This window comes from Spermophilus citellus (genome assembly GCF_964194105.1).
Source record: "Spermophilus citellus genome assembly, chromosome: 1".
NCBI lineage: Eukaryota > Metazoa > Chordata > Mammalia > Rodentia > Sciuridae > Spermophilus > Spermophilus citellus.
The window spans coordinates 12,353,524-12,377,796 of record NC_138182.1 but is presented as its reverse complement, the minus strand read 5'-3'; the positions used below and the strand labels follow the sequence as shown (position 1 = coordinate 12,377,796).

The window sequence follows — 24,273 nt, the reverse complement described above, 5'->3', positions numbered from 1 at the left end:
ACTCACTCTATTCAGAGAATTCATGCCCATTGTTCCTCCTTGACTGACAAGATGCAAAATGCAGTCAATTAATGGACCTTTTGACTTGTCATGCACAGCTTTTCTAGTTTCAAGCAAACCTAGAAAGCTCAGATCTAGACCTTGTCAGACCAGGAGGCAGCTTCAAAGGGTTTCAAGCCATAATAGACGGTATGGCATATGGGCTACTGATCTTCCCTAGGATCAAAGGAGGTCTTCCTGACTCTCTCCCCAGCCCTGCTGCTCCCTGCTTTTCCTCCTATCACACTGCTCCAATTTTCCACTAGTAAACACGTATTGCTCTTGTAATAAAAGGAAAAAAAATTTTAAGTACCAAAGAATGGTCCCCTAAGAGCATATGAAAAATCATCTTCTTATAAACCTAATTTGGCAAAAATTTTGCCACAAAATTTTAAGGGATTTTAAACTTAAAAATAAATAGAACTTGTATAAAGTTTACATGAGTTTTATAGTTCATTGCCCCTTCCAGGCAAAGTTAGAATGACCTCATAAAGAAAAACAGGGAAAAAAATTGTTTCATTGTTCTAACTTGTCATTTTATATTCTGACAAGTTTTTAAATCACAAAGCATACACTTATAACCTCATTATTAAGCATCATAAATAAAAAGGAAAACCATTTGGACTCGGTCTGCAGAGACTGATTTCCTTCCCATCCCCTCGTTTTCCTAAAGACATGGAAAGAATGAGGTACGCTGTCTGCATTTGCCCAGCAAGCCTTCTTCAACAGGATATCACCATCGCTGCCTGCTTTTCTGCTTTTTGTTCACTGCTTGGAACAGGAAAACTTGCTTTCCTGCTTTCTCAATACCAAATGGGTAGTCCTATGAGGGAAAACATCCCCTCAGAATCCACCCTCGACTGCACAGAAGGCAAGAGAAACAAAAGCTGGTCCATTCTCTCCCCAAATATTCCCTTGGCAGGCAGCCGAGGACTGCACCAGTTCAGTGGCTTGATATCCTGTCTCCCTGGCAGAAAAGAGAGGAAGAATTATGAAGTTACAGGCTCAGAATCCCAGAGTCTGCTCCACTAGTGTGAAGATCTGCTGGGCATCCATCATGACTCCATGTTTCTCAGAAAGTCAAACCAGCCACTGTGAGACAAGGGGCAGAATTAGGAAAAGGCCTATGTGAAGGTGCCCAACCTAGAACACCAGAGATCCACAGTACTCACTCTACATAACAGAACTGTAAAGAAGGGACTGCGGAACAAAAGGAAGAACCAACACTGAGACTTGTGCAAGGGCCGGAGATGTAACACATATGAAGCCATGGGTACCATCCCTACATCCCTAGAACCACCAAAAAAAAAAAAAAAAAATTGTGCAACATGTCTACTTAGGCAGAGTCAAGGTATGAAAGGTAGGAAAGAACAGGGACAAGTAAAAGATGAAAAGCAGATTTAGGGGTCACCAAAAAATGTGATTCCGTATTCATGTCTAATAAGCCAAACCCAAACAATACTACTTGGTGGGGACCCAATTGCCCTGGCTCAAACTGTGGGGAACCCCTTCCCAGCCCAGAAGGCCTCACCCAGCAGGGAAGACACACATTACTAGCAATGCTGGTGCTTGGCCTCACCTGTATGGGTGCCCACATGTCCACACTTTCCCGGACCCTGAAACTCCCTCAAGTCATAAGATTCCATGTGGTTAGGGTTTCCTTCCTGTCAGGTACTAAGATGAGCATACACCTGCCTCCCAACCTGTAGACTTCTCATTCCTGCTGCCCAAACCAACCACTTAAAACACATAAACCACAGAAAACAACCTTCAACTACCTTCTCCACAAGGCTTCTCAGACAACATACAGGGAAGGTCCACCTTCTCTTCTGATCTGCTGGAGACCAATACTTTTATAAAATACAAATAGTAACAATTAATAAATTAAATAACTGAAGGCATACAAAAATATAAGCCCTGATTTTATTAGATTCAACATATTTAGAATTACCCCACCAACTACTGTCCCTATCTCTTCACAGGTCAGTTACAAACAGTTCACAGAACAATCCATGTCTGCAGATCTCACAATAAGGAGCACACCTTAAACATGAAATGGAAGTTCAACACCTTCACTTCCTTAATTCCTGTTATGCTTCTCCACAAAGACCTTCGGCTCTTCTTCCATTTGTGGTAAACTCTCATTTATCCTCCTCCTTTTTCATTTATCAGCTCCCTTCACTAAGTAGCTCCCCATTAACCCTCAAAAATGTCTTGGTAAAGACTAGATATAAAGACTTGGAAATACATCATTGACAAAACTCTGAAAGGTAAGAGAAGAGGAGGCTCTTGTACAGGACAGCTCCAGAAGGAAATAAGACATGAAAACACAGTTATCATTCTAACCTCTGTCACCAAATTAACTAATAACCAAGTAGTAATAACAGTACTTAGATATCAAAGGTCGATGGGATTTCAAAGAGGAGATATCTATAGTTCTATGAAGCAAAATAATCCAAGACAAGCACTTTTACATATATAATTTAACAATCTACGCAGTGACTTTGCTTATATTTGAAAATGCCAAAGAAGTTCATGTGCAAACATGAACTAGACCCCTGTTGCACAAAAAAAATCATGTATTTTCTCTTATCTAGAATAAGTAAACCATAAAAACATGCATGAAAAAGGTAACCAATGACCTAACTACATATCCTATCTCTAAATAATATTTTATGAACCTATCATTTTTTAAACCCTTCTTAATTTTTCCCTTAGAATGGGATAGTAGAAAGGACATTCTAGAAACTGATATGAAGTCAGAACATCAGCTCTGAAGACCTAAGGGTAGAAAAGACAGCTGTTAAGGGACTTCATAGTTAAGCACACACTGATTATGACTGGGTATTTTAAAAAGGACTAGATACATGGGTTTTAAAGCGCTCTCTAAAAACTGAAGGCTCCTGATAGCTCATTGCTAGCCATTTTCTGTGGTGATGGTTTATAACAGGAGATGAGATTCTCATCTGTCGGCAATGGTTTATCCTAAAGCATCTGAAAGTGAAGAACCTGATAAATTCTACACTCTCCTCAAGGCCTGTGTGACAGGGGTGTGTGTTCTCAGATTTCTACCTCACTGATCATGGTGAGGCACAGCTGAAATCAAAGGTTACATTCAATACCTCCTGCCTCCTACCCTCACCTTGCCAGGGAGTGCCAAGCTCACTAAAATATTTTTTACACATAATTTACACAGTTTCAGACCTCCCTCATTACCTCTTCCTTCATCAGAGGGGAAAAAGTCCATCTGTTCAATGTATGTGAGAAATAGTTTTCAAACATTGATAAAATACATATATTCATTACCAATCAAATACCTGCTCATTTCTTTTTTTTTAAAAAAAAGGGCATTCAGTTTCTTTTCTTAGGTTCTTTTTTTTAAGTTGTAGATGAACACAATACCTATATTTTTATGTGGTGCTTAAGATGGAACCTAGTGCATCACACGTGCTAGGGCAAGCACTCTACCACTGAGATACAACCCCAGCCCCCTTGCTCATTTCCTTACCCAGAGAATTAGCATAATCCACACATGTCCTGGTTAGTAGAAAGGAAAATAAAGAAATAAAGCCAAACAAAGCTCGAGTCTAACCTAACTAACATCTAAATCCAAGCTCTCTGCCCCCATCCATGTCTAAATCAATCAATTCCAAGGACACTTGTCACTATACTCCCACAGCTAAGTTCTGATTACTTACGGCCTTCCAATTCAAAAGTCCACATCAAAGAATAAAATCAACTCTTCACACCTGGCCCTGTTCACCCTCCTCAGTCCCTGAGTTACCCAAATTTGTTTACTCCTAAATATCCCTATACTTCATCAGACTCTACTATTCACTGTTTCCCAAATATTCCATGATTTCCTTTCTCAAATCCTTCACTCCTACAAGTCTCTCTATCTAGAATAATTTTCATTTCAGATCTACTTTCAGCTCCAAATGCCATCTCCTTTGTTAGGCTCTTTCTGATTCCCCACTTTACTTATAATTTCCCAATGATACAATCCCCTACTTAGATATGTATAAAGCTTATTTTGTAATCTTGTCTCCCATATTTGTCTGCCAACAAGATGGGACATGAATCATCCATCCTGATTCTTCAAAGTACCTGGCACAGTGCTAGGCACGTAACAAGATTGTGCATGGCACATAGGAGGGACTCCACAAATGTGCTCACTTAATTGACATGCATGTAAAATTAAAAGTCTACCCATTCAGGGTCAGGCACAGTGATGCACACCTTAATCCTAGCAACTTAGGAGGCTGAGGCAAGAGGATCATAAGTTTGGGGCCAGCCTTAGCAACTTAACAAGAAGATCCTGTTTCAAAATAAAGAGAGCTGGGATATTATAGTGATACATGCATACCCATGTTTATAGCAGCACAAGTCACAAGCACCAAACTATGGAATCAGCCTAAGTATCCATCAGCAGATGAATGGATAAATCAAATGTGGTATATATACACAATGGCTGAATTGCCATAAAGAAAAATGAAATTGTGTCATTTGCAGGAAAATGGATAGAACTTGAGACCATTATGTTAAGTGAAATAAGTAACACTCAGAAGGTTAAAGGTCATATTTTCTCTCATATGTAGAAACTAGAGAGGAAGAAAGAAAAGAAAGGTGAGAGTTGATCACATAAAAAGCACAGGAAGATCAGTGGAATAGAGCAAAGAGACCAACAAATGGGATATAGTCCAAATTATATTGTTATATTATGTGCATGTATGAATACATAACAACAAATCCCATCATTACGTACAACTATAATGTACCGATTTTAAAATGTGGAGGAAAAAAATGGCACCGATAAATAAAAAGGGCTGGTGATATCCTCAGTAGTAAAGTGCCCGTGGGCTCAATCCCTAATACCAGAAAAAAAATGTCTATTCAGATTATGTGAGAAACAGTTTTCAAACATCTATAACATACTTGTTCATGTTTATTCATTTACCAAATACTTGCTCATTTCTTTACCTAGGGAATTAGCATGATCCACACATGTCCTGAATGGCAGAAAGGAAAATTTAAAAATATATAAAGATTAAAAAAAAGCTCAAGTCTAACCCAACTACCTGCATCTTTACATAAAAACAATCTTATTGTTTTATGAATAAAGATGTTTCTCATCATTTATCTAGAAACAATGACCAGTAGTTCTCTTACTAGTTATACTATTACCCCAACTGCTTCCAAAAGCCCCTAAGCTAAATATTCCTATCTATCAAAATATTACTATATTTTAAAACCCCAAGCAATAGTACCATGCAAATCTATGTTCCATGGAGCTTAAAGTCACTGATTATTTATATACAAAACGGAATTTTTTCATGCCCCATTCTTACAATTCGGATTATTTTTAATCTTGAGCTCAACAAAAAAAAGTTTCAGTTTCAAGTCTAAAGAAAGCAGAGGTTTTACAGTTCTGCACCTTCATACAGTATGTAAAGAACTACAATATTATAGTACTTTTAATTCATGTAACAAATTTAATGTCAATATATTGTATTGTTGAAGTTTAATATGGCTTTTGGGGTTAATTAAGGACATAGTCAAGATTCAAATTCCTCCATATTTGGGAGATCTTTACACCTAGGGAACATGTTCTAGATGCCAACAGAAAGAGATCTATTAAGTGCCATTTTCCCTAGTAAGCTTAAAAGAAAATTACCTGTGTCCAGCTTTAAAAAAAAAAAAAAAAAAAAAAAAAAAAAAAAAAAAAAAAAAAAAGCTCTTAATTTTAGGACTCCTTAGGATGTTAACAGCTACATTACCATAAAATTAAAAGCCTCCAATCCCACCTTTCTAGCCTGTTCCTCCACTGTTCTGACCCTCAATTCTCAATGAACTCTTATCATTGATGGCAGTTTCCTTTGTCCCTATACAATACCTTCACAAGACAGTCCACCACTACTCCCACCAGTAACATATCAATAGCTCCATATTTTCTGGACCTCAAGAAAACTGAGTAACTGATGTAGGTCTCAGCATGCTTCTGCTTCCCAGAAAGCTGACTTCAGACTCAGTACCTTCTTACAAATTCCATCCAGCTGGTCACAAAACTCCCTTCTTTCTTCCAAGATAGAGGCAGAGAACTCTTAAAGGGAATATCAACACAAAAGCTTCCAGGGCCCCATCTCTGTTCCTTTCCTTTTCTGGAATCCTCACTCCTTGGGGACAAGGTCAGTGTCTTAAGCAAATGTTCATCCTTTAATGTCTGTTAAGTGAATAAATGATCAATAACAACCAGAAATCACCTGAATACTAAAGAACTAGAGCCTTAAAAAACTATAATAGTGTTGCATTTTTCTCAGCTAATGTCATCCTTCAAACTTAAAAATTACTCAGAATCTGCTAAGATCCTCACAAGGCTTCAGGGCAAGATGTCCTGGCCTAATAATGTAGGAAATACCACAAGGGAAACATGGAGCCGAAAAGACTAACTTCCATCTAGCTCTGCCATCTCTTCTCCCAGAGGTCACTGAAGATGGACATAGGCTGCAAGTCTGCACCACACCAGGCTCAAAACCCAATGACTTGGTCAGAAAGGAACCAACTCTAGGCTGGTTAGTGTCTTCCCATTATATAAGTGACATGAGTAGGCACCAGGCCAAGACCACAAAGAAGTACAATGGGCAGCACCAGTCTTCCTGACCTGAAATGCAATGCCAGTTCTCCCAGCAAGGTGATGGGGAGATGGGAGATGGTGATGGGAGATGGGGAGGGCGAGTTTGGGGCTTGTTAGAGGATATCCAAAATACCTAGTCTTCATGTTATAAAGACAAAAGTCAGCATTTTTTTTTTTTAATTCTAACAACTGAAGTCAAAGGGGAAAAAATATCTCTGATTCTCTCAAATTATGGGAGCTATTCCAAATCCCCTCCCTCAAATAGAGTCCTCTACACCTACCAAAGGAGCCCATCTCCACCACCCCAAAGGGTCTCCAAAGTCCACCATCTTCAACCCTTCTCATCTTCAGCACTGAAATTCTAGCCCATGATATAGAATTTATCAAATGTAACTGTCCCAATTCAAGAAACCATCTACTGTTGGTGATCTCTCCTTCCTCATGCCACCTCTTACATATTACAGAAAGTTCAACATCAATGGATTTAAGCTGCCCATTATTAACTCTTCCAGAAAAAAACAATGTTGATCAAGAATCTGAGTTTTCGGTGGCAAACTATTAAAAATTAATAACTTTTAATACCTTCATTGGTTTTTCACAAAATCACCTCCAAACAAGTCAAAAAAAGCACACACACTCTTCAGTCTCAAAAAAAAATCATATAATAGCAATTTTCTAAAAAAAATAAACATTCTCTCATCACACATATCAGAAGGTTCTTAAAAGAATAAAGAAAATAAAAATGGAAAATGAGCATAGTAAAAGCCTGGGAAGAAAAACGTTAACTTTAAGAGATTTAATATTCTGTAAATTGTAGCTAACATAATAGTTTATAAATGAATCTAATAAACTATAAATATTATGGCCTTCTGCTATCACCATAGGAACTCTGCTTTCTACTGAAGAAAGCAGCACTGTGAGAATGACAGAATAAATAAGTCCTCCGGCTGATCTTAGAAAAGCAACTCTTTCTGTAATAAAACTTGAACCAAAATTGCCATTTATAACTGGTTTTGTTTGTTTGTTTGTTTTAGAGAAGGCAAAGCAGCCTGAAATGTAAATGCCCTAGATCAACACGCCTTATTCTACAGTAACAAATTTTAGGTTAACAATGCACAGGAAGGTATTTTTCCTCAGGTCACTTAATTATTGGGATGAAAGTACATGTAAAACTATGATCTTTCATCCTTAAATAACATTATTTGATTACAAAATTAATTCTTCTTGAATAAGTTACTGTCAAGATCTCTTTTAGATTAACTTTGTAATTCTTGATTTTATTTTTTTGTCTATTTCATCCTAATACCTTTTAAACACAAATGCAATACTTCTTTCATGGTTGGTGGAAATATGAATGTCATTTTCACTACAAACTGGTCTGGGATCAATGAAATGTAGAAGCAAGGAGGAGATCCATCATACAAACAGATGTTTCATATTCTGCTATTGTCTCATTACCCTAGTCAGTAAAGACACTTGATGAAATGAGGAATAAACAAAATAAATTAAAGTCTTTCTTATACTCAGGGGAAAATCCACTGGATCATGAGTCAGCAAACTAGTTCTTGTCTCCACTGCTAACTAGCTATTACCACAGACAAGTCAGTTGCCATGATGGGCCTCATCTCCTCTGTAAAATTAGGGAGCTAGACAAGAAAAGCTCGAAAAACGCCTTTCATCCCCAAAACAGTATGACCTCATCTTCATATCACACGTTTCCATCAACCCTGAGAACTCATGGTACTTTCCAAAAAGACTGGTGTTACCCAATTACTAGTTTTCAAGAAACTCTGATTTTTAAATTATATCTTAAAATATTCTTTTAAACAATCCCTGCCTTTTTGTCAGGGGACGGGATGATGGGGGCGCTATGATGAGTGACCTTAAATAAATTATTTCATTTCTCTGTTCTTCAGTTACCCCACCAAAAAACAAAATAATAAAACTATCCATGTCTGGAGTTGGAATTGTAGCTCAGTGGTAGAGCATTTGCCTAGCACATGGGAGGCACTAGTTCAAGCCTCAGCACCCACAACCAAAAAAATTTAACAACAACAACAAAAAAAAAAAAAAAACTATCATGTCTACCAATCAGATTTCCCAGAGGCACAGACAAGAATGGTTTTCAAATAAATAAATAAATAATGATGAAATTGTCAAATACAAACCAGGTATGGTGGTGCACAATGGTAACCCCAGCTCCTCAGGAAGCTAAGGCAAGAGGACTGCAAATTCACAGCCAGCCTGGGCAATTTAGCAACATCCTGACTCAAATTAAAAAATAAAAAGGGGTAAGGATGCAACTCAGTGGTAGTGTCCCTAAATTCAATCCCTACTACCAAAAAAAAAAAAAAACTTTCAAATGCAAATGTTCATTATTTCACATGAGCCTCTTTCTTCTACTAGCACTGAATGCAAAGCTCTTAACTGATCAGCGATATTTTTGTTACCAAAACATATGTGTGTGTCCTTGCTTCAGGAACGTATGCAGCATTGCCATGCATATCTGTATAGGCACTAAGATATACAAGAGTAATTTTCAAAGAATACCAATTTTAATGTCTAAGTGTAGTACCAAACTTTCCTTACTATATTCACTGCATTTGCTTTTTTCTTGATAGATCATCTACTCATTTATGAAAGTAAAGCAACTGCAAAATATTAGAATATATAAAGAAAAAGTCACATTCCTATGTTTTTGTGTATTTCCTCCCAACTTTTTTCTTATACAGAAGTTATATTTTACACGATTATGACCATACATATTTCTATACACTACTACTTTTTTTACTACTTTTTGTCCCATGGTAGAAATTCTCCATCAGCAGCACTTTCAAGAGTTAAATGATATTCCTTCAGATTGCCCTCCTAAGTAATAACAGTATGCACTTAGTAGGGATTTCCTGTGCGCCAGGCTGTATTCTAAGTGCTTAATGTGCTATTGTGTGCTTCATCACAAAGATCTCTGGGATAAGTGCTATTAAGATGCTCATTCTCTGGATGAAGAAACAGAAAGTAGAACAAGGAAATGCAAGAGCTGGGACAGGAGTCTCCTGAGCCCAGGTCATACCCACTGTGTCCTACTGCCATCCCTAGCAAGAACACGCAGGAACTGTGCTCTACCACCATATTCTATTTATACTCTACTCATATTCTATTTATATTCTATTCATATTCTATTCATATTCTACCACCATATTGCTATTTAATTTATTCCTGAAACAAAACAGAAAGGTTTACTAAAGCATCTGTAAGATCATAAAACCTTTTCATGAACAAAATACTGCTTTTTAAAAAAAAAAAAGTGAACCATTGCTATATGACACTACTTATAATTGTTTTTAACTTAGCATGATTAACTTTAACATTTCTATATCCACATCCCTGAACATCTATTTTCTATTACTCTATTTTCTATGAAAACAGAGTATATGGATCTCTATTACATACATTCAGAGTTTCAGAATAAAGTTCAAAGGGTCAATAAACTTCTGGATAGTTCATGGCCAACAGCTTCAGATACACTTTCAGTTTAATATTCCATAAATGAGAGAAATCTCTTGTCACACCCTCACACTGCCTTAATTGTATTCATCCCTGTCAATTTCAAAGAGAGGGAATGGGAGATTCAAAGTTCTAATCAGATTATAAGTCTCCTTGCTATCAACTAACTCTGAGTCAAAAAAAAAAAAACAGAAAATAAAATAAATGCATGAATAAGGAGCCAGAAAAGAAATAGAAAATAAAACTGTAAAAAAAAAAAACAAATAACTTTACCATCCAAGTGTTTCTTGAGGGTTTTTAAAACTCATTATTCAATGAATTAACAATACTTCCAGTGGTTTTTATCAGTTGTATTTTTGCTTTATTTTGTTTTTATCTTCTGAGAAATAAGTTACTAAACACCTAACCAAGAGTTAGATCAGTGTGTTCTTTTACATCTGGGGGCTCTAAGAGCCACTGGTAAAAATGAATGGTTCCCAAAAAGGAAATTCTTTAGAACACTATGCAAAGATCATATGGAGATACTGATAATCTGACCAGCTTTTTCTACACTAAAGCAAATCAGGGCCAGCCTCAAAGTGTAATAAAATTCTTAAGTATAGGGAATATCACTGAATTTACCACAGGTGGCAATGAGAAACTCATAAGATGAAACCTGTGCATTGGGAAAGTGGAATGACTGAAAGGGACAAAGGGAGAGAAATTAGGGGCACTGGGGCCTCAAAAAAAAAAAAAAGGACGAAATAATGAGGTATATAATCTTTGGGATTTGTTTATTCATCAAACAAAAAAAAATTGAGCCACTGCTATATGCCAGGCACTGGTGAACCCATGGTGAGATGTTAGTAAGGGAAGTCTTATTACACAAAAATGAACATAAATAGTGCTGAGCCGTACAAAGAAAAGACATGACAGGCAGACAGGTTTTAGTTTGGGTGAACAAGCTAAGACTGTGAGTACAGTTTCCAGAGACCAAGGGGAGTGTCTTGGCAGCTGAGGAAGGGTGTAGGGGGTGATTACTGACCCTGGCAGAGGAAAGTGCTTCTGCTGAGGCCCTGGGGCTTTAGAGAGGCTGGCACATAGGACCATTTAAAAGCCCGGCAAGTAAGGAATGGGAGGATGGTGCCCCGTAAGGACAGCACCTACAAGTCAAAGACAGTGGGCAAGCACTTCTTCAGTATTCAGAACTACCCTTATGGATGGAGTAAGAATGGCAACACAGAGACCAGACAGGAAGGACCCTGCTATTGTAGGGACCAGGACAGAGCAGGAGATGGAGAGAAGGGGATGCCAGGCTGCAGAATACCTTAGTGTTGCTCACTCAAGATCCAAGTTATCCTTGCAAATCATACAGAAAGGACTGTCCTTCCCTGCCCTCTGAAATTAGATGTGGCCTTTGGGCTTGCTTTAATCAATGAAATGGGAGTCACCACATTTTGGTTGTCCCTACAAAAACATGCCATGTTCAAGATGATGGCTCTCACCAATCCAGGTCCAGGACAATATGAAAGTTGGTCTCCAGACCACCCTTCAGGGATAGTGGCGGGTAGAAGTAAACTTTGATGGTAGTGTAGGGGAGAAATAAACTTTGCTACTTTAAGCCACTGACAGCTGAGAGTCCTTAGCCAATAATGAATGACTCATGATATAACAGAACATAATGGAGATAACAATGCTTGGGTGGCAAAAGCAAAAGGAGATGAACAGCTGGGCACAGTGGTGCACAACTATAGATCTCAGTGACTCGGAAGGCTGAGGCAGGAGGAATGCAAGTTCGAGGCCAGCCTCAGCAACTTAGCAAGGCCCTAAACAATTTAGGGTGACCCTGTCTCAAAATTAATAAATAAATAAAAAGGGCTGGTATGTGGCTCAGTGGTAAAGTGTCTCTGCGTTCAATCCCCAATACCAAAAAAAAGGAGATGAAAAAATAAACAATGAAGGAAACAGAGAATTCACAGTTGGTGGTGATAAAATGTTGTTTCTCATTAAAGAAAAAAAGAAAGCAAAAAGGATCATGAGGTTAGGAATGAAAAGTGACAACTTATGTTTCATAGATGCTGAACTTAAGAGGCCAATAAGAGAAACACGTACAGGTATCAGGAAGGATAAAAGAAAAGCAGGGCTGTGCTGGGGAACTAAATTATGGAAATCACAATGACATTCTGGTGCTCCCTTCAGAGTGAAATTAAACACTTTTGAGAAGGTGAAGAAGACTCCCTTTAGGAACGACCCTGTGTGGTGAATGCAGCAAGGGGAGAGAGTGAAGAGTCAAAGGTAGAGATATCAGGAGGAAGGAGGAGACTCAAGATAACCCTGTTTCACAGAAGGGGACCAAGGAGTTCAGAGTGAAATTAGGGACACTAAGGATAGAAGTAGGTCACAGGGGCCAGGAAGCTGTGTATATAGAGGCAGATCCAACAACAACAACAAAAAAAAAAGGATGAAATAATGAGGTATAAGAAGAGAGTGGGGTCACAGGATCAGAGGAAGGAGCCACGGCCAGGAATGACAAGGGCAGGGGGAGCAGACAGAGTCTGACAGCCCCAGGAGTGTTAATAAACTCTCAGGTTCTCATCTCTTCCTCACTTACCAAAATCTGAGCAACTTTTTTTCAGATGAAATAAAATTACAAGACAAATATACAACAGAAATTAAATTAACTATTTTGTAAAAATAAGTGGCCTTCCTCTGAGGACTATAAGAAATGTGGTCTGTGATAAGAATCCATTTATCATAGCACATTCTCAAAATCATTTCTCCTGTCAATCTTTTTCAAAATAGTAAAAGTAATGCATGCCAACTGTAGAAATCTGAAAAGAACAGAAAATCAAAAAGACAAATTGTGAACTTCTCCATAACCCCGTATCAAGGGATAAACACTGGTAACATGCGGCATTCTGGTTGGTGCAGAAGGCTACACGTGCGTCATGCAGATGGCTAGTCAACAGATGTGCAGATGGATTTATGCTAAAGAAAAATGATTTTATGACAGGCACAGTTTTTAAACTTCATTCTTACCAAAGCTAGATTCCATATCACATAGAATGTCTTATGTCCGAAAACCAAAAATTTTTTTTCAATCTTTGAGTTTTGTGGGAATTAACACGCCTGATCAGATACTGTGGCTAAACAATTTTGTTTTGTTTATTTCTTTACATCCCTCCCAGTCTTTTTTTTCTACACATACACTTTGTAAAAACACAACCTTGTTCATATTGTGCTTATAATTTTGTAACCTGGGCTTTACTCCCTTTAAGAGTAATTTTAAATATAACCAGCCACATTTATTGCCAGAGTTAACAATTCATTCGTTTAATCCTAACAACAACCCTATGAAAAGGTAGTATTATCATCACCATTTTTCTGACAAGAAAAACAGGGGCGGGGGAAGTTTAGCACCTTGCCCCAGGTCATACACCGTTAGTAGCAAAACAAAGGGGACCTGGAACCTAAGCAGCCTGAATCTAACACACACACACACACACACACACACACACACACACACACACAGCTTTCCAGTGCCATCATGTAAGAATTTTCTCAAGTCATTATTCTTCTAATACAAAAATCTGATGGTTTTATAAATGGTCCACATTCCAATTTATTTAAACCACTATTAGGACCTTCAGATAATTTGCAGTTCATCGGTAGTTCACATTTTCTGCCCTGAACATTTCATAGTGCTTGTGAAGCCAGATTTAAAGTTAGGTAGTCAGTGTAGTTAGGTAAATCGGGTCTAATACCGAGTGAAATCTAAAATGGAGGCCATGCTGGGAATGACTCAGAAAAAAACACAGGACAATGGAATGTTAATGGAGCCCAGGAAACAGCCCCAACAGATTTGAAGATAGCCCATCACAAAGAAGTGTTAATAAACAGCCCCCAGCAAACTTAAAGATACCCCATCCCAAAGAAGTGATAATGAAGTCCTTCCTGCCCGATGACTTCTTTGGCCCACCTGTGTCCCAACCCCTCCCACCTACATTCCATCACCAAAACTATAAAAAGGGGAACACATTTGCCCGCCAACTGGATTCCATCTCTTGGGTCCCCTTCTTCCTCCGGGAGAAGTCTTTTCTGCTGTCCTTTAATAAACTTCTACTTTCTACTCTGACCTTGCCTCGGCGTGCTTCTTTGGTGTTATTCTTCAACATCGGGGAAGCAAGGACTCGTCACCGGTCAACAGCGGTAACACTTGAAGCCACATTTTCAACACAGTGATTTCAGGCACTATGCTCTGTGTACTGGCCATGGCAGGGGAACCCCTTAAGGTTCTTGATACATATATATAGCCTCACTGCAAAAAGGTTACACCACCCATCCATCATGTTATACATTTCCAAGAGCCATAGTTCTCAAAAAATGCCATGTGAGTTGCCCTGGAGTTGGAATTGGGGGGGGGGGGGCTGCAAACAAAAGTGCTCAATTCACCCCATCATTAAAAATATATTTTCTATCTTTGCAAATGTGTTTACCAAGAATGGCAGGTTATTTTACTTAATGTTTATTTAATCATTAGCAAGAGTGAATACTTTTTCTCTGCTCTTTATTGGCTAACTATATTCCTTTCTTTGAGGAATTGCCTATTATTGTCGTTTCCTATTTTTCTTTTTTTCAACAATTTTTTTAAATATTTATTTTTTAAGTTTTAGGTGGACACAATCTTTATTTTACATTTATGTGGTGCTGAGGATTGAACCCAGTGCCTCCCACATGCTAGGTGAGCATTCTACCACTGAGCCACAACCCCAGCCTCCGATTCCTATTTTTCTACTACAGTGTTTCTCCTTTTAAATTGATTTGTAAGATTTTTTTAAATTTAACTTTAAGCAAGAGATTGAGCGCTGGATAAATAACCAGAAGGCAAATGCTGCTTCTAAGCTTACTGATTGATTTTAACTGTACAGTACTGATGACACACAGAACAGACTTCTGTTAATATGGGAGGCAGGAGGCTAAAAACCTAGGCACGAAGTCACCATGCTTGCATTCAACACCCAGTTCCTCCACCTATAGTCATTACCTTGAGGTGATTCCATCTCCCGTATGTGAAGCTCACACCCATATTCTAGGAATTATATGTGCTCAATAAATGCAGTTCCCAGAGACAATCAAGATAATCAATATTTTCCTTTATGAACATAATAAAAGTTTACATTTATTAAGTTCTTACTACTAAGTACTTTACATGCATTACCTTATTTAATATTTATTTTTTAAAACTCCTTAAGATAAAAACATCTAACAACCCCAATTCTCAAATGAGCAAACTGAGGTTTAAGTAGAGTTAGTTTCTCAAAATCCTTTGCTCAACAGTGCAAAAACCAAGACTCACTTCCAAATCCTAGGCCAAATTGGTTTTCTCCTGTATCCTCAAGCTTTAAAAATACCTCCACATTTATATGATTATTGGTTCTTTTTATGCTGTTTCTTTTACATTTATTTATTTAGGTGTGTGATGTAAGGTGGGGCTCTGACATTTTTTCAACACTCTTTAATGAATGGTGCACCCACCATATTTGACTACTGTTCCCCCAAGGCATCCTAAAATGCTTACACATGCATAGGTCTGTTTCTGGGTTATTCTCACAGGTCTCTTCTCATTCCTAGGCCTGCATAATACAAACAGTCACATTATTGACTTCCAGGATTACACTTAAGGGAAGATCTCTCTAAGAAGCATATGTTCATGGGCTGGTTTAAACCTCTGTCCTAAAATAGGTTTCAAAAAGACAAGAAAAAAAAATCTGTTTTGTGATGTGTCCTCAGCCAATACCTGAATATATACCCAAATTTAGCAACTATATTTCTCAAAGCTTCTCTCCCTTCCTCTTAAAACTTGCTCTTTTTTTTTTTTTTTTTTTTTTTTTGGCAGGAGCGGGTATTGGGGATTGAACTAAAGGGCACTCAACCACTGAGCCACATCCCAGCCCTATTTTGTATTTTATTTAGAAACAGGGTCTCACTGAGTTGTTAAGTAACTCACCATTGCTGAGGCTGGCTTTGAAGTCACCTCAGCCTCCTGAGCCACTGAGATTATAGGTATGTGCCACCGCACCCAGCAAAACTTGCCCATTTTTGCCCAAGTTGCCCAAATAGGCTTTCTGGCCTACCTGGGCATTCTAACCATTTGATCAATTTCTTTTTTTTTAAATATTTATTCTTAAGTTTTAGGTGGACACAATATCTTTATTTTACATTTACGTGGTGCTGAGGATTAAACCCAGTGCCTCGTGCATGCTAGGCGAGCACTCTACCTCTGAGCCACAACCCTAGCCCCTCAATTTCTTATTCTTTCCCAGAAAATAAAAACTTTAAAATCTCCCTTATCTCTGTATTTTCCAGGTCCAATTCAATTCTTCATAAAACCATTGCGCAAGTACATGATTTCTCTGTGAGTTCACCTTCCTATTCTCTGAACCACATATTTTATTCTTTCAATGATGCTACTTTGTACAGTTACCATATTTTTGTTGATGTCCACCTGTGTAGATTATAAATCCTTCATGAGCAAGGGCCCACTGACTGATACATCATATTCTCAGCACCTAGCAGCAAGTCCTAACTTAGAGCAGGCCTTCAGATATGTGGATAAAGATTTCACAATTCTGTCCCTCCTAGTTCGAATGCCCTCTTGTCTAATAGTCATTGTACTAGGAACCAAAGAAATAGAACCTGTTGTGGATTATCTTGTTGGAGATGGGCCTCCACCCAGCTTCCTGTATTTTAGGACATTTCTGTTTGTTAGGACTCTCCGAGAGGGTGGAGAAACAGTGAGTTTCAGTTGTCAGCTTACTAACATATCTGATTTTAAATTACAGCCAAAATGAGGTTTTACCTTACCTGGGGATTTCAAAGAACACCCCTACTAAGGGTCTCACATTACCTCAGATAACACTGGAATCTTGAGTTCATGGAGTGGAGCGGGGCAAGGGAGGCCTCAAGAAGAGTGCAGTATATTATCTTCCTGCCTTCTATCCACACTCCTTCAGTAACACAAAGAAATATTCAGCAATGACCTGAATTGGTGTCATTTCGTTTCATATTGCTGGATCTCAAAGGGGTGTGAAATGGTACCCTTGGCAAGGGACTGACATAGAAGGAAAGTCTGAAGCTGAACACACCAAGATAAGATCAGTAAGGAAGATGAGCAGCCAGATAACTTGCATATTAATACCCAAGTGCAAGATAGTCTGAGCACCCATGCAAAGTGTCACAATATTTACACAAATCTTTCAGGGGAAGGATATTTTTAGGCCTTGGGTGATATATTCTCTTAGATCTACACCATTATGATGTTGCCTTTAATATATCTGAAAGACCTGAGCTAAAATTCCTTCAGGAATTCTAAAAGAAATCACAACTCAATCCTTGTCAGGGAATTGTGGGGGGTGGGGGGAGACTGGAGAATGAATTCAGGGTCGCTCCATTACTAAGCCACAACTCCAACCATTTGTATTTTCAGATAGGGTCTCACTAAGTTATTGAGGCCACCCTGGAACTTAAGATCCTCCTGCCTCAGTCTCCGAGTTGCTGGGATTATAGGAGAGCACCCCTGAATCTGACTATTTCTAGCTTTTCTATTTGGGTCACAGACATTTTGAACATCCACCCTTTCTGACTACTGTAAATTTGTGGTAAGCTAATTCTGAATTTGTGAATATTTTTATTCATTACCAAAAAAATCATAAATTACTTTTCCTACAGCTAGGAATAGTACTAGTAGTACTTCTACTACTCTTACATAAGTAGCTTAGAATGAAAGTCTGTTGATAGGATAAAAGCCTCAATAAACAACTTGTACAGCTCCTTATTTAACAGAACAGGAACTCTGAGGTTCTAAGAAGTAAATGTAACTATTCCAAGAGAATTAAATAGCTGGCAGCATGTATGCTTCATCTGTACTGCTCATTTAATCCTCCCAACAACTCTATAAGGTAAATACAATTATCATCTCTACTTTAGATGAGAAAACTGAGATCCTACAAGGTTAAGGTATAATATCGGAGACAGCACAGGTGGAAAGGGCAGAACTGGAATTATAATCCCTGCCCTGAACTACTATCTAAAGGATTAAAACCCAGAACTTCTAACCTCATGAACGCTCTCTCAGTCATAAGTCATTCTAAGGCTCACAAATGAGCAAACCACATTTGAAAAAGGCTGCAAAATTTTTCTGGGTCTTAATTAGAACAAACTAACAATCAAAGATATTATTTAAAAATCTAAAAATTGGGAGTTCATAACCCACTTCAATCTAATGTATGAAATATGATATGTCAAGAGCTTTGTAATGTTGTGAACAACCAATAAAAATAATAAAACCAAAAAAAGAATATTAAAAAAAAATCCACAGCAAAAGGTAAAAAAAAAAAAAAAATCTGGGAAATCAGAATAACACATCAATGAACTATTATTACTTGTATCATATGACATTATATAAGAAAATATTCCTGGTTTTTTAATAATATATACTAAGTGTACAGGGTAAAATGTTATAAGGCTTAGAACTCAAGATCACAACAACAACAAAGGAAAACTGGGACAGATTGAGCAAGTGTGACAAAATCCTTATAATCAGTGAATCTCAATTATGGAACATAAAGGTTCATATTATTCTTTCTACTTTTTTGTATGTTTATTTTCAAGTTTGTCATATATATTAATGCAAAATAATTTATAAAGGCACATAAAGCTGAGTCCAAGAAAAATGAAGCTATCAAAAATGATAATTATATGAACACATATCACTCATATTTTAATGTTTATTCTTTAATGGCAGTCTTTATTACCCATTGAACTATTTAATTTCATCGTTTCTGATCTGATCTCACAATGGTCCACTCATCAATATTTGAAGTGTGGGAAGATATAATTAAACCCACACATTGTTAATTTCTTTTTAGGCCATCTGCAGAACTACTTTATTAGTCAGCTAGTTAAGAATATTCATTGAGCATTTATTATGCTATGGGTATTGTATTAGTGCTGACCCAAGTTATCAAAGAGACAGAGCAGAGTAATAATACTTCTATCCAAGGTAGAAGGTAAGGTTTGGTTTGAAGCACTGTCTCCAGAGAAGAGCAGGGTTACTTTCTTAGATCCTTATTCAACAGAGACAGGCCAGAATTTATGTGGCAGGTGTACCTGCTGAGACTTCCTGGCACACTGAGCAGCAAGAAGCAGCAAGAAGTGGCAGAAAATCAGGTAGGAGCCGAGGGGCAGGAGGTTTATGGGTAATTCTGAGTGTCTGTAAGCTCTCCCAGATTTCTCCTTCTGCAATGCAGAACCACTATAATGCATTTTCCACTCAGCCAGGAAGCCCCTCATGCACCTGAGTAGGCCCACTGCTTTCCTGCATTTTATAATTGTTTCATCACAGGTTCCATCAGACAAATGATCACAGGCAGATAAGACTAAGAATTGAGACACCAGCCAGGCATCTGGTCATGCTTAAGGGTGTCCAGGGAGAAGGGATGTTCTACTAAAATGTCATGAGGTAACAGCAGAAGTGTATGGATATGGGAATGGTCACTATCGGTAGGCCATCCATTGTCAGAAAGGACATATATTCAAGGACTGCTGTATATCAGTAATAAGAGGTGTAGTACCTGTGTAGGCACATCTATGCTCTATCTAAATGTCTTATTAAGCTCATTCCTCCTCTTCATCTGGGTCTGTTATTGCACAGCAAAATGTCCTATGGACTCTTCTTTTGCCTCAAAACCCTTATGAGCACAAAAGGCCCCAGTTTAAAAAGTTCCAGGTGAGGGACTGGGGTAGTGGCTCCCTGATAGTCCACCAACGAGGCATTGGGTTCCATCCTCAGCACCACATAAAAATAAACAAAAAATTTATTTAAAAAAATAAATATATATTTTTTAAAGTTCCAGGTGAGAAAAGAAAAGACACCACAGAGGTTGTGGGCTTTATCATTAACATGCTCTCATTGGCAAGTCAGAAAGATGCAGGCAGTCATACTTAGGCCAAAGCAACAGATGTTAGCTGAGGTTTTGGAAGATATGGCCAGGTTCTGCTCTACTCCTTACCATCAACTAATCAGCTTCACTATGTTTAGAGACCCAGAACGTCTGGACAACCCCTCACACACAGCACCACAGAAGCCAGAGAATCGTTTTGAAGGCCCATCTTCTCTCGCAACGTTCCAACAAACAGCACAAGTCACCTACCCACAAACAAGTCCCTTAAGAAAACAAATGACTGGGACAATGAACGCAAGGAGCGGCTAAAAGTTTCCAGCTGCCCCGCAGAGCTCGCTCCTGCTCATACACAGCTACACTCCCGCACCATGCAGCCACGAGTGTGCTGCTTTTCCAAATACAGCAGGACCAGCTCTAGCTGTGGAAGAGTTGATTTAAAACTTCATCTTCCTCACGTCCTGAGGCCTATTCGTTTAAGGCATTCCACCACGGCCAGATTCGTCTTGGGCTGCTTGCTTTGCCTGCCTCAAATCTCCAAACTTTACAGTAATTTGCACGAATGCTGAAATACTACGAGTTCCTATGGGCCCCCTAAGCCTTCATAAGAGGGGGCCAAACCCTAAGATGCCAGCTTAAGGCACCAGGCGGAGGAGAGAATGTTGAACCCCTTACATCCCGAAGTTCAGCCCACCCTAGGGATCCGCGGGGGCTACCGCCCACTCTTGGCGGACTGGTACAGGAAAACCCCACCTCCACTCTCCGCGCCGGACCCCTCCACAGGTGCCGTCCCCACCGTAACACGCCAAGAGTGGCAGGCTGCGGGAAGGACGGGGGTAGGGGATAAGCGAAGTAATTTCCCAGGCGGCCGAGTAGATAAAGCCGGGTGGAGAGTTGAGGCAGAGGGCGATCTCACTCGGAGGAAAATCCCCAGGAGGGAAGGGGCAGCAATGGGGAGAGAGCACGCGGACTTGGGAAGGGTCTGCGAGTTGCTGCCCCTCCAAGATCTTCTCTTCTCCCCAGTCCAACCCCCTCTTCTTCTTTCCCCACAACCTCTAAATCCCGCGGATCCAGCGCAGCCGATTTCGAGGCGCCCGGCCCCGGCGCGCCCGGCTACCTGCGCCGCCTCCCGCCTCCCTCCTCCCTCCTCCCTCGGTCGTCCCCGGTCGCCGCGTACTCACCAGGAGCACCGAGCCGCGTACCACCTCCGACACGCTCTGCCGCAGCTCGGCCGCCGTGCCCGGCTTACTCAGCGCCCGGGTGAACTTCCGAGTCTCCGCCGAGGCGGGCAACAGCGGCGGCTGCGACATCCTCCTGCCGCTGCCGCCTGCTCCTGCTCCCGCGGTCGGGCCCGGCCGCGCCGCAGCCAGGTGCGCCCTCGCCGCCCGGGCGGCTCCGCACACTGCTCCCGGCGCAGCCGCCCGCCCGCTCCCCCCTCTGCCGCCGCCGCCGCCGCGCGTCCAGCCGCCGCAGCCGGGGCCGCGCCCTCCGCGCCGTGTCACTCCCGGAGGCGCCCTCCGAGGCGCCCGCGGCCCTCAGTGTTCTGAGCAGCGCCCGGGCTCGCTCGGGACGACCGTGTGTGTGGAGACGGCTCCCCCATGCCACCAGCCTCCCTCCGCGGCCGCTCGCCGGGCCGCCTCCTCGGGGCGGGGTGTCCGGCGCGGCGCGGAGCGGGGCGGGGCGGCCGGCGGGCGGAGGAGGGGCCGGCGCGGCAAGACGGCGGGCTCGCAGGTCCGCGCGGCCCGGAGCAGTAGCGAGGCGGCGGGACTGGCGCGGGCAGCGCGGGACCCCTATCCCAGGAGGTGCGGGGCGCACGTCCGAAGACCCCAGACGAGGGTCGCGCATACCGCCCGCGGGTCGCACAGCTTTAAGAGCCCCGCCGCGCTCGTGGGGACCGCGAGGGCCCAGTGGGGTCGGGACTTAGTGACACCACACCCAGCTGACCGTCCCGGCCGAAGCCCGGGACGGAGGTCTAAGGAAAGTGGCCTTCATGCAGCACCGAGAGCACAGAGCCCTCCTGAGACCACGGCTGGGGGGACCTGGACGGAGCGCTCTGGCTCCGGACCAGAATCCGCCGGGTCGCCCCGGAGGCATCAGTAGGACCAGGATGACGAGGACGGGACCACCGTGTGAGACTCGCAGACCGGGCCCGCCTGCTGCGTCACCTTGGACGTGGGCAAACTTCTGGGCCTCACTTATCTCGTCTGTAGCCTGAGAACAACTGCCTGCGGGGTCGAAGTGACCCGGCGGCACCGACTGGTGCCCCTCCGCAGCCCGACAACCGGGCTCGGTGCCGGGAAACCCGGGATGCGCCCGCCTGCGAGCCCACCGTGACCCCGAGGGCCAGCGCTGCTTGTAACCGCCTTCCCTTGCGAGGAACTTCTCACACAGCCTGTCCCGCTTCCCATCCCTAAGGGGCCCCCGCGCCTCCTATTCCTTTTTCCCTCTTTTCTGAGGAAACCCTGCGCAGCCTCAGCCTGTCCGCGCAGCAGAGAAGGCGCGCGGGCAGATTTGCACTTCGTCCGCTGCGCATGCTCGGTAGTCTTGGTTCGGGCGGGTTATGGGGCGGGGAGCCTATCATAAGGGGGTTCTTCTGATTGGTCGGGCTGCTTAGGCCACGCCTGTCGGCTCGATGGACAGCTACTCACCTGCTGGATTGGCTTCCGCAGTGCCCTATGGCCTTGAAAACCCGATCTTGGGGTATTCCTAGGCTCACCTCCTGCGCAAATTCCCTGAAGCTTCGTAACTCGCGTCCCTGCGTTAAAAGAAACTGCCCCATTGCGTCCCATTCCACCAGAAAGCCAAACACCCGCCTTAAGCGTAATCTTAAAGCGGTAGGGGAAAATACCACATACTGCAGAAAGCAAAACACCACCGTTCTGGACTTAATGAGCAGGTCTGGCACATAATAAGACTGGAGATTAGGCATGCAGTAAGCACTCAATAAATGCTTACTAGATAGGATTGTTTCCTTAATGGGTTGGTAACCCTGAGTGAGCCTGACAGGTTGGAAGATAAACAAAACAAGGCATGTGTGATAAAAACACTAGGGACACATACCAACCCATTTCTTCCTCGAGAAATGAAGTAATGGCTAACACATGCCCAGGCCTCTGAGAAGTATAGTGGCCCCCAACACAGCCGGTGGCAGGTAGAGCAGTCTGCAGGCCAGCCTCCCACTGCCTTCTACAGGGAAACTGATACTGTTTTGTATAATCATGCAGATCTGGCATTTACACCTCTGAGCTGCTCTGGGATATGTCAACCTTGTTCTTTTCTGAACTGTTAGATACTAGTCTGAATCATGAATTAAGTTTTTCTCTTTGAACTTCTGACTCCTTTAAATGTCCTAAACAATATAAACTTTTCCCCAGTTTTGTTACTTTGTTCTCTAAACCACATCTTCTTTCATAGAAGGCAAACAGATTATATATATATTTTTTTTTTAAACTCTTTTTTTAATATTTATTTTTTAGGTGTAGATGGACACAACATAATGCCTTTATTTTTATGTGGTGCTGAGGATCGAACCCAGGTCCCCCCAGTGCTAGGCGAGTGATCTACTGCTGAACCACAATCCCAGCCCCAGATTTTATGTTTTAATTTTAAAAAAAATCCACTCTGACTCATGGTATTCTAGAGGAATCAGTCCACAACCTTAAGTGGAAAGTTCTTTTTTCTGTCCATTGTCAGTGTTTTGATGATGGTGTTCAGCTTGCCAAATATCACTGATAAAAAAAGAAAAGAAGCAGCCAAGTCACCCTACGTTCTAGGGTTTTGTTTTCTTTCTTTCCTTTTGTTTAAGTGCAATATTATAAAAGAAAAGAATATCTATTTCATCCATGATCCTACAACTTCTGAATTCTGTACTTCTGTACTTGCTTGCTGGTTCAGTATATCCTGAATTCATAATTTTTCTTTTCTTACTGTTAATGTGCTAACAGTAACTATTGACAATGTCTAACCAAGTACAGGTTCTTGCAGTCATGGAAATGTGAACTAAGCCCAGGAAGGCAGATTTGCTTAGCCTTTTCTTCCTGGTTAAGAAGTGAAGTGCAGGGCTGGGGATGTGGCTCAAGCGGTAGTGCGCTCGCCTGGCATGCGTGCGGCCTGGGTTCCATCCTCAGCACCACATACAAACAAAAGATGTTGTGTCCGCCG

The 24,273-nt window shown here is 41.2% G+C and overlaps 1 protein-coding gene across 13 annotated transcripts in view; it reads right to left on the bottom strand.

Moving 5' to 3' along the window:
- DOCK9 (dedicator of cytokinesis 9) overlaps positions 1-21,735 on the bottom strand; it is a 285,485-nt gene extending 263,750 nt beyond the window's left edge. For 4 of the 13 annotated variants that reach the window (XM_081290942.1, XM_081290945.1, XM_081290949.1 and 1 more), the window contains exon 1: positions 21,294-21,731. In XM_081290942.1, the coding sequence (XP_081147068.1) occupies positions 21,294-21,422 (129 nt within the window). In that variant the 5' untranslated portion in view covers positions 21,423-21,731. Of the gene's footprint in view, positions 1-21,293 lie in introns of all 13 variants that reach the window. The other 9 variants (XR_014021588.1, XM_081290940.1, XM_081290941.1 and 6 more) reach the window with 4 other exon arrangements.
- Positions 21,736-24,273: the final 2,538 nt, after the last annotated feature.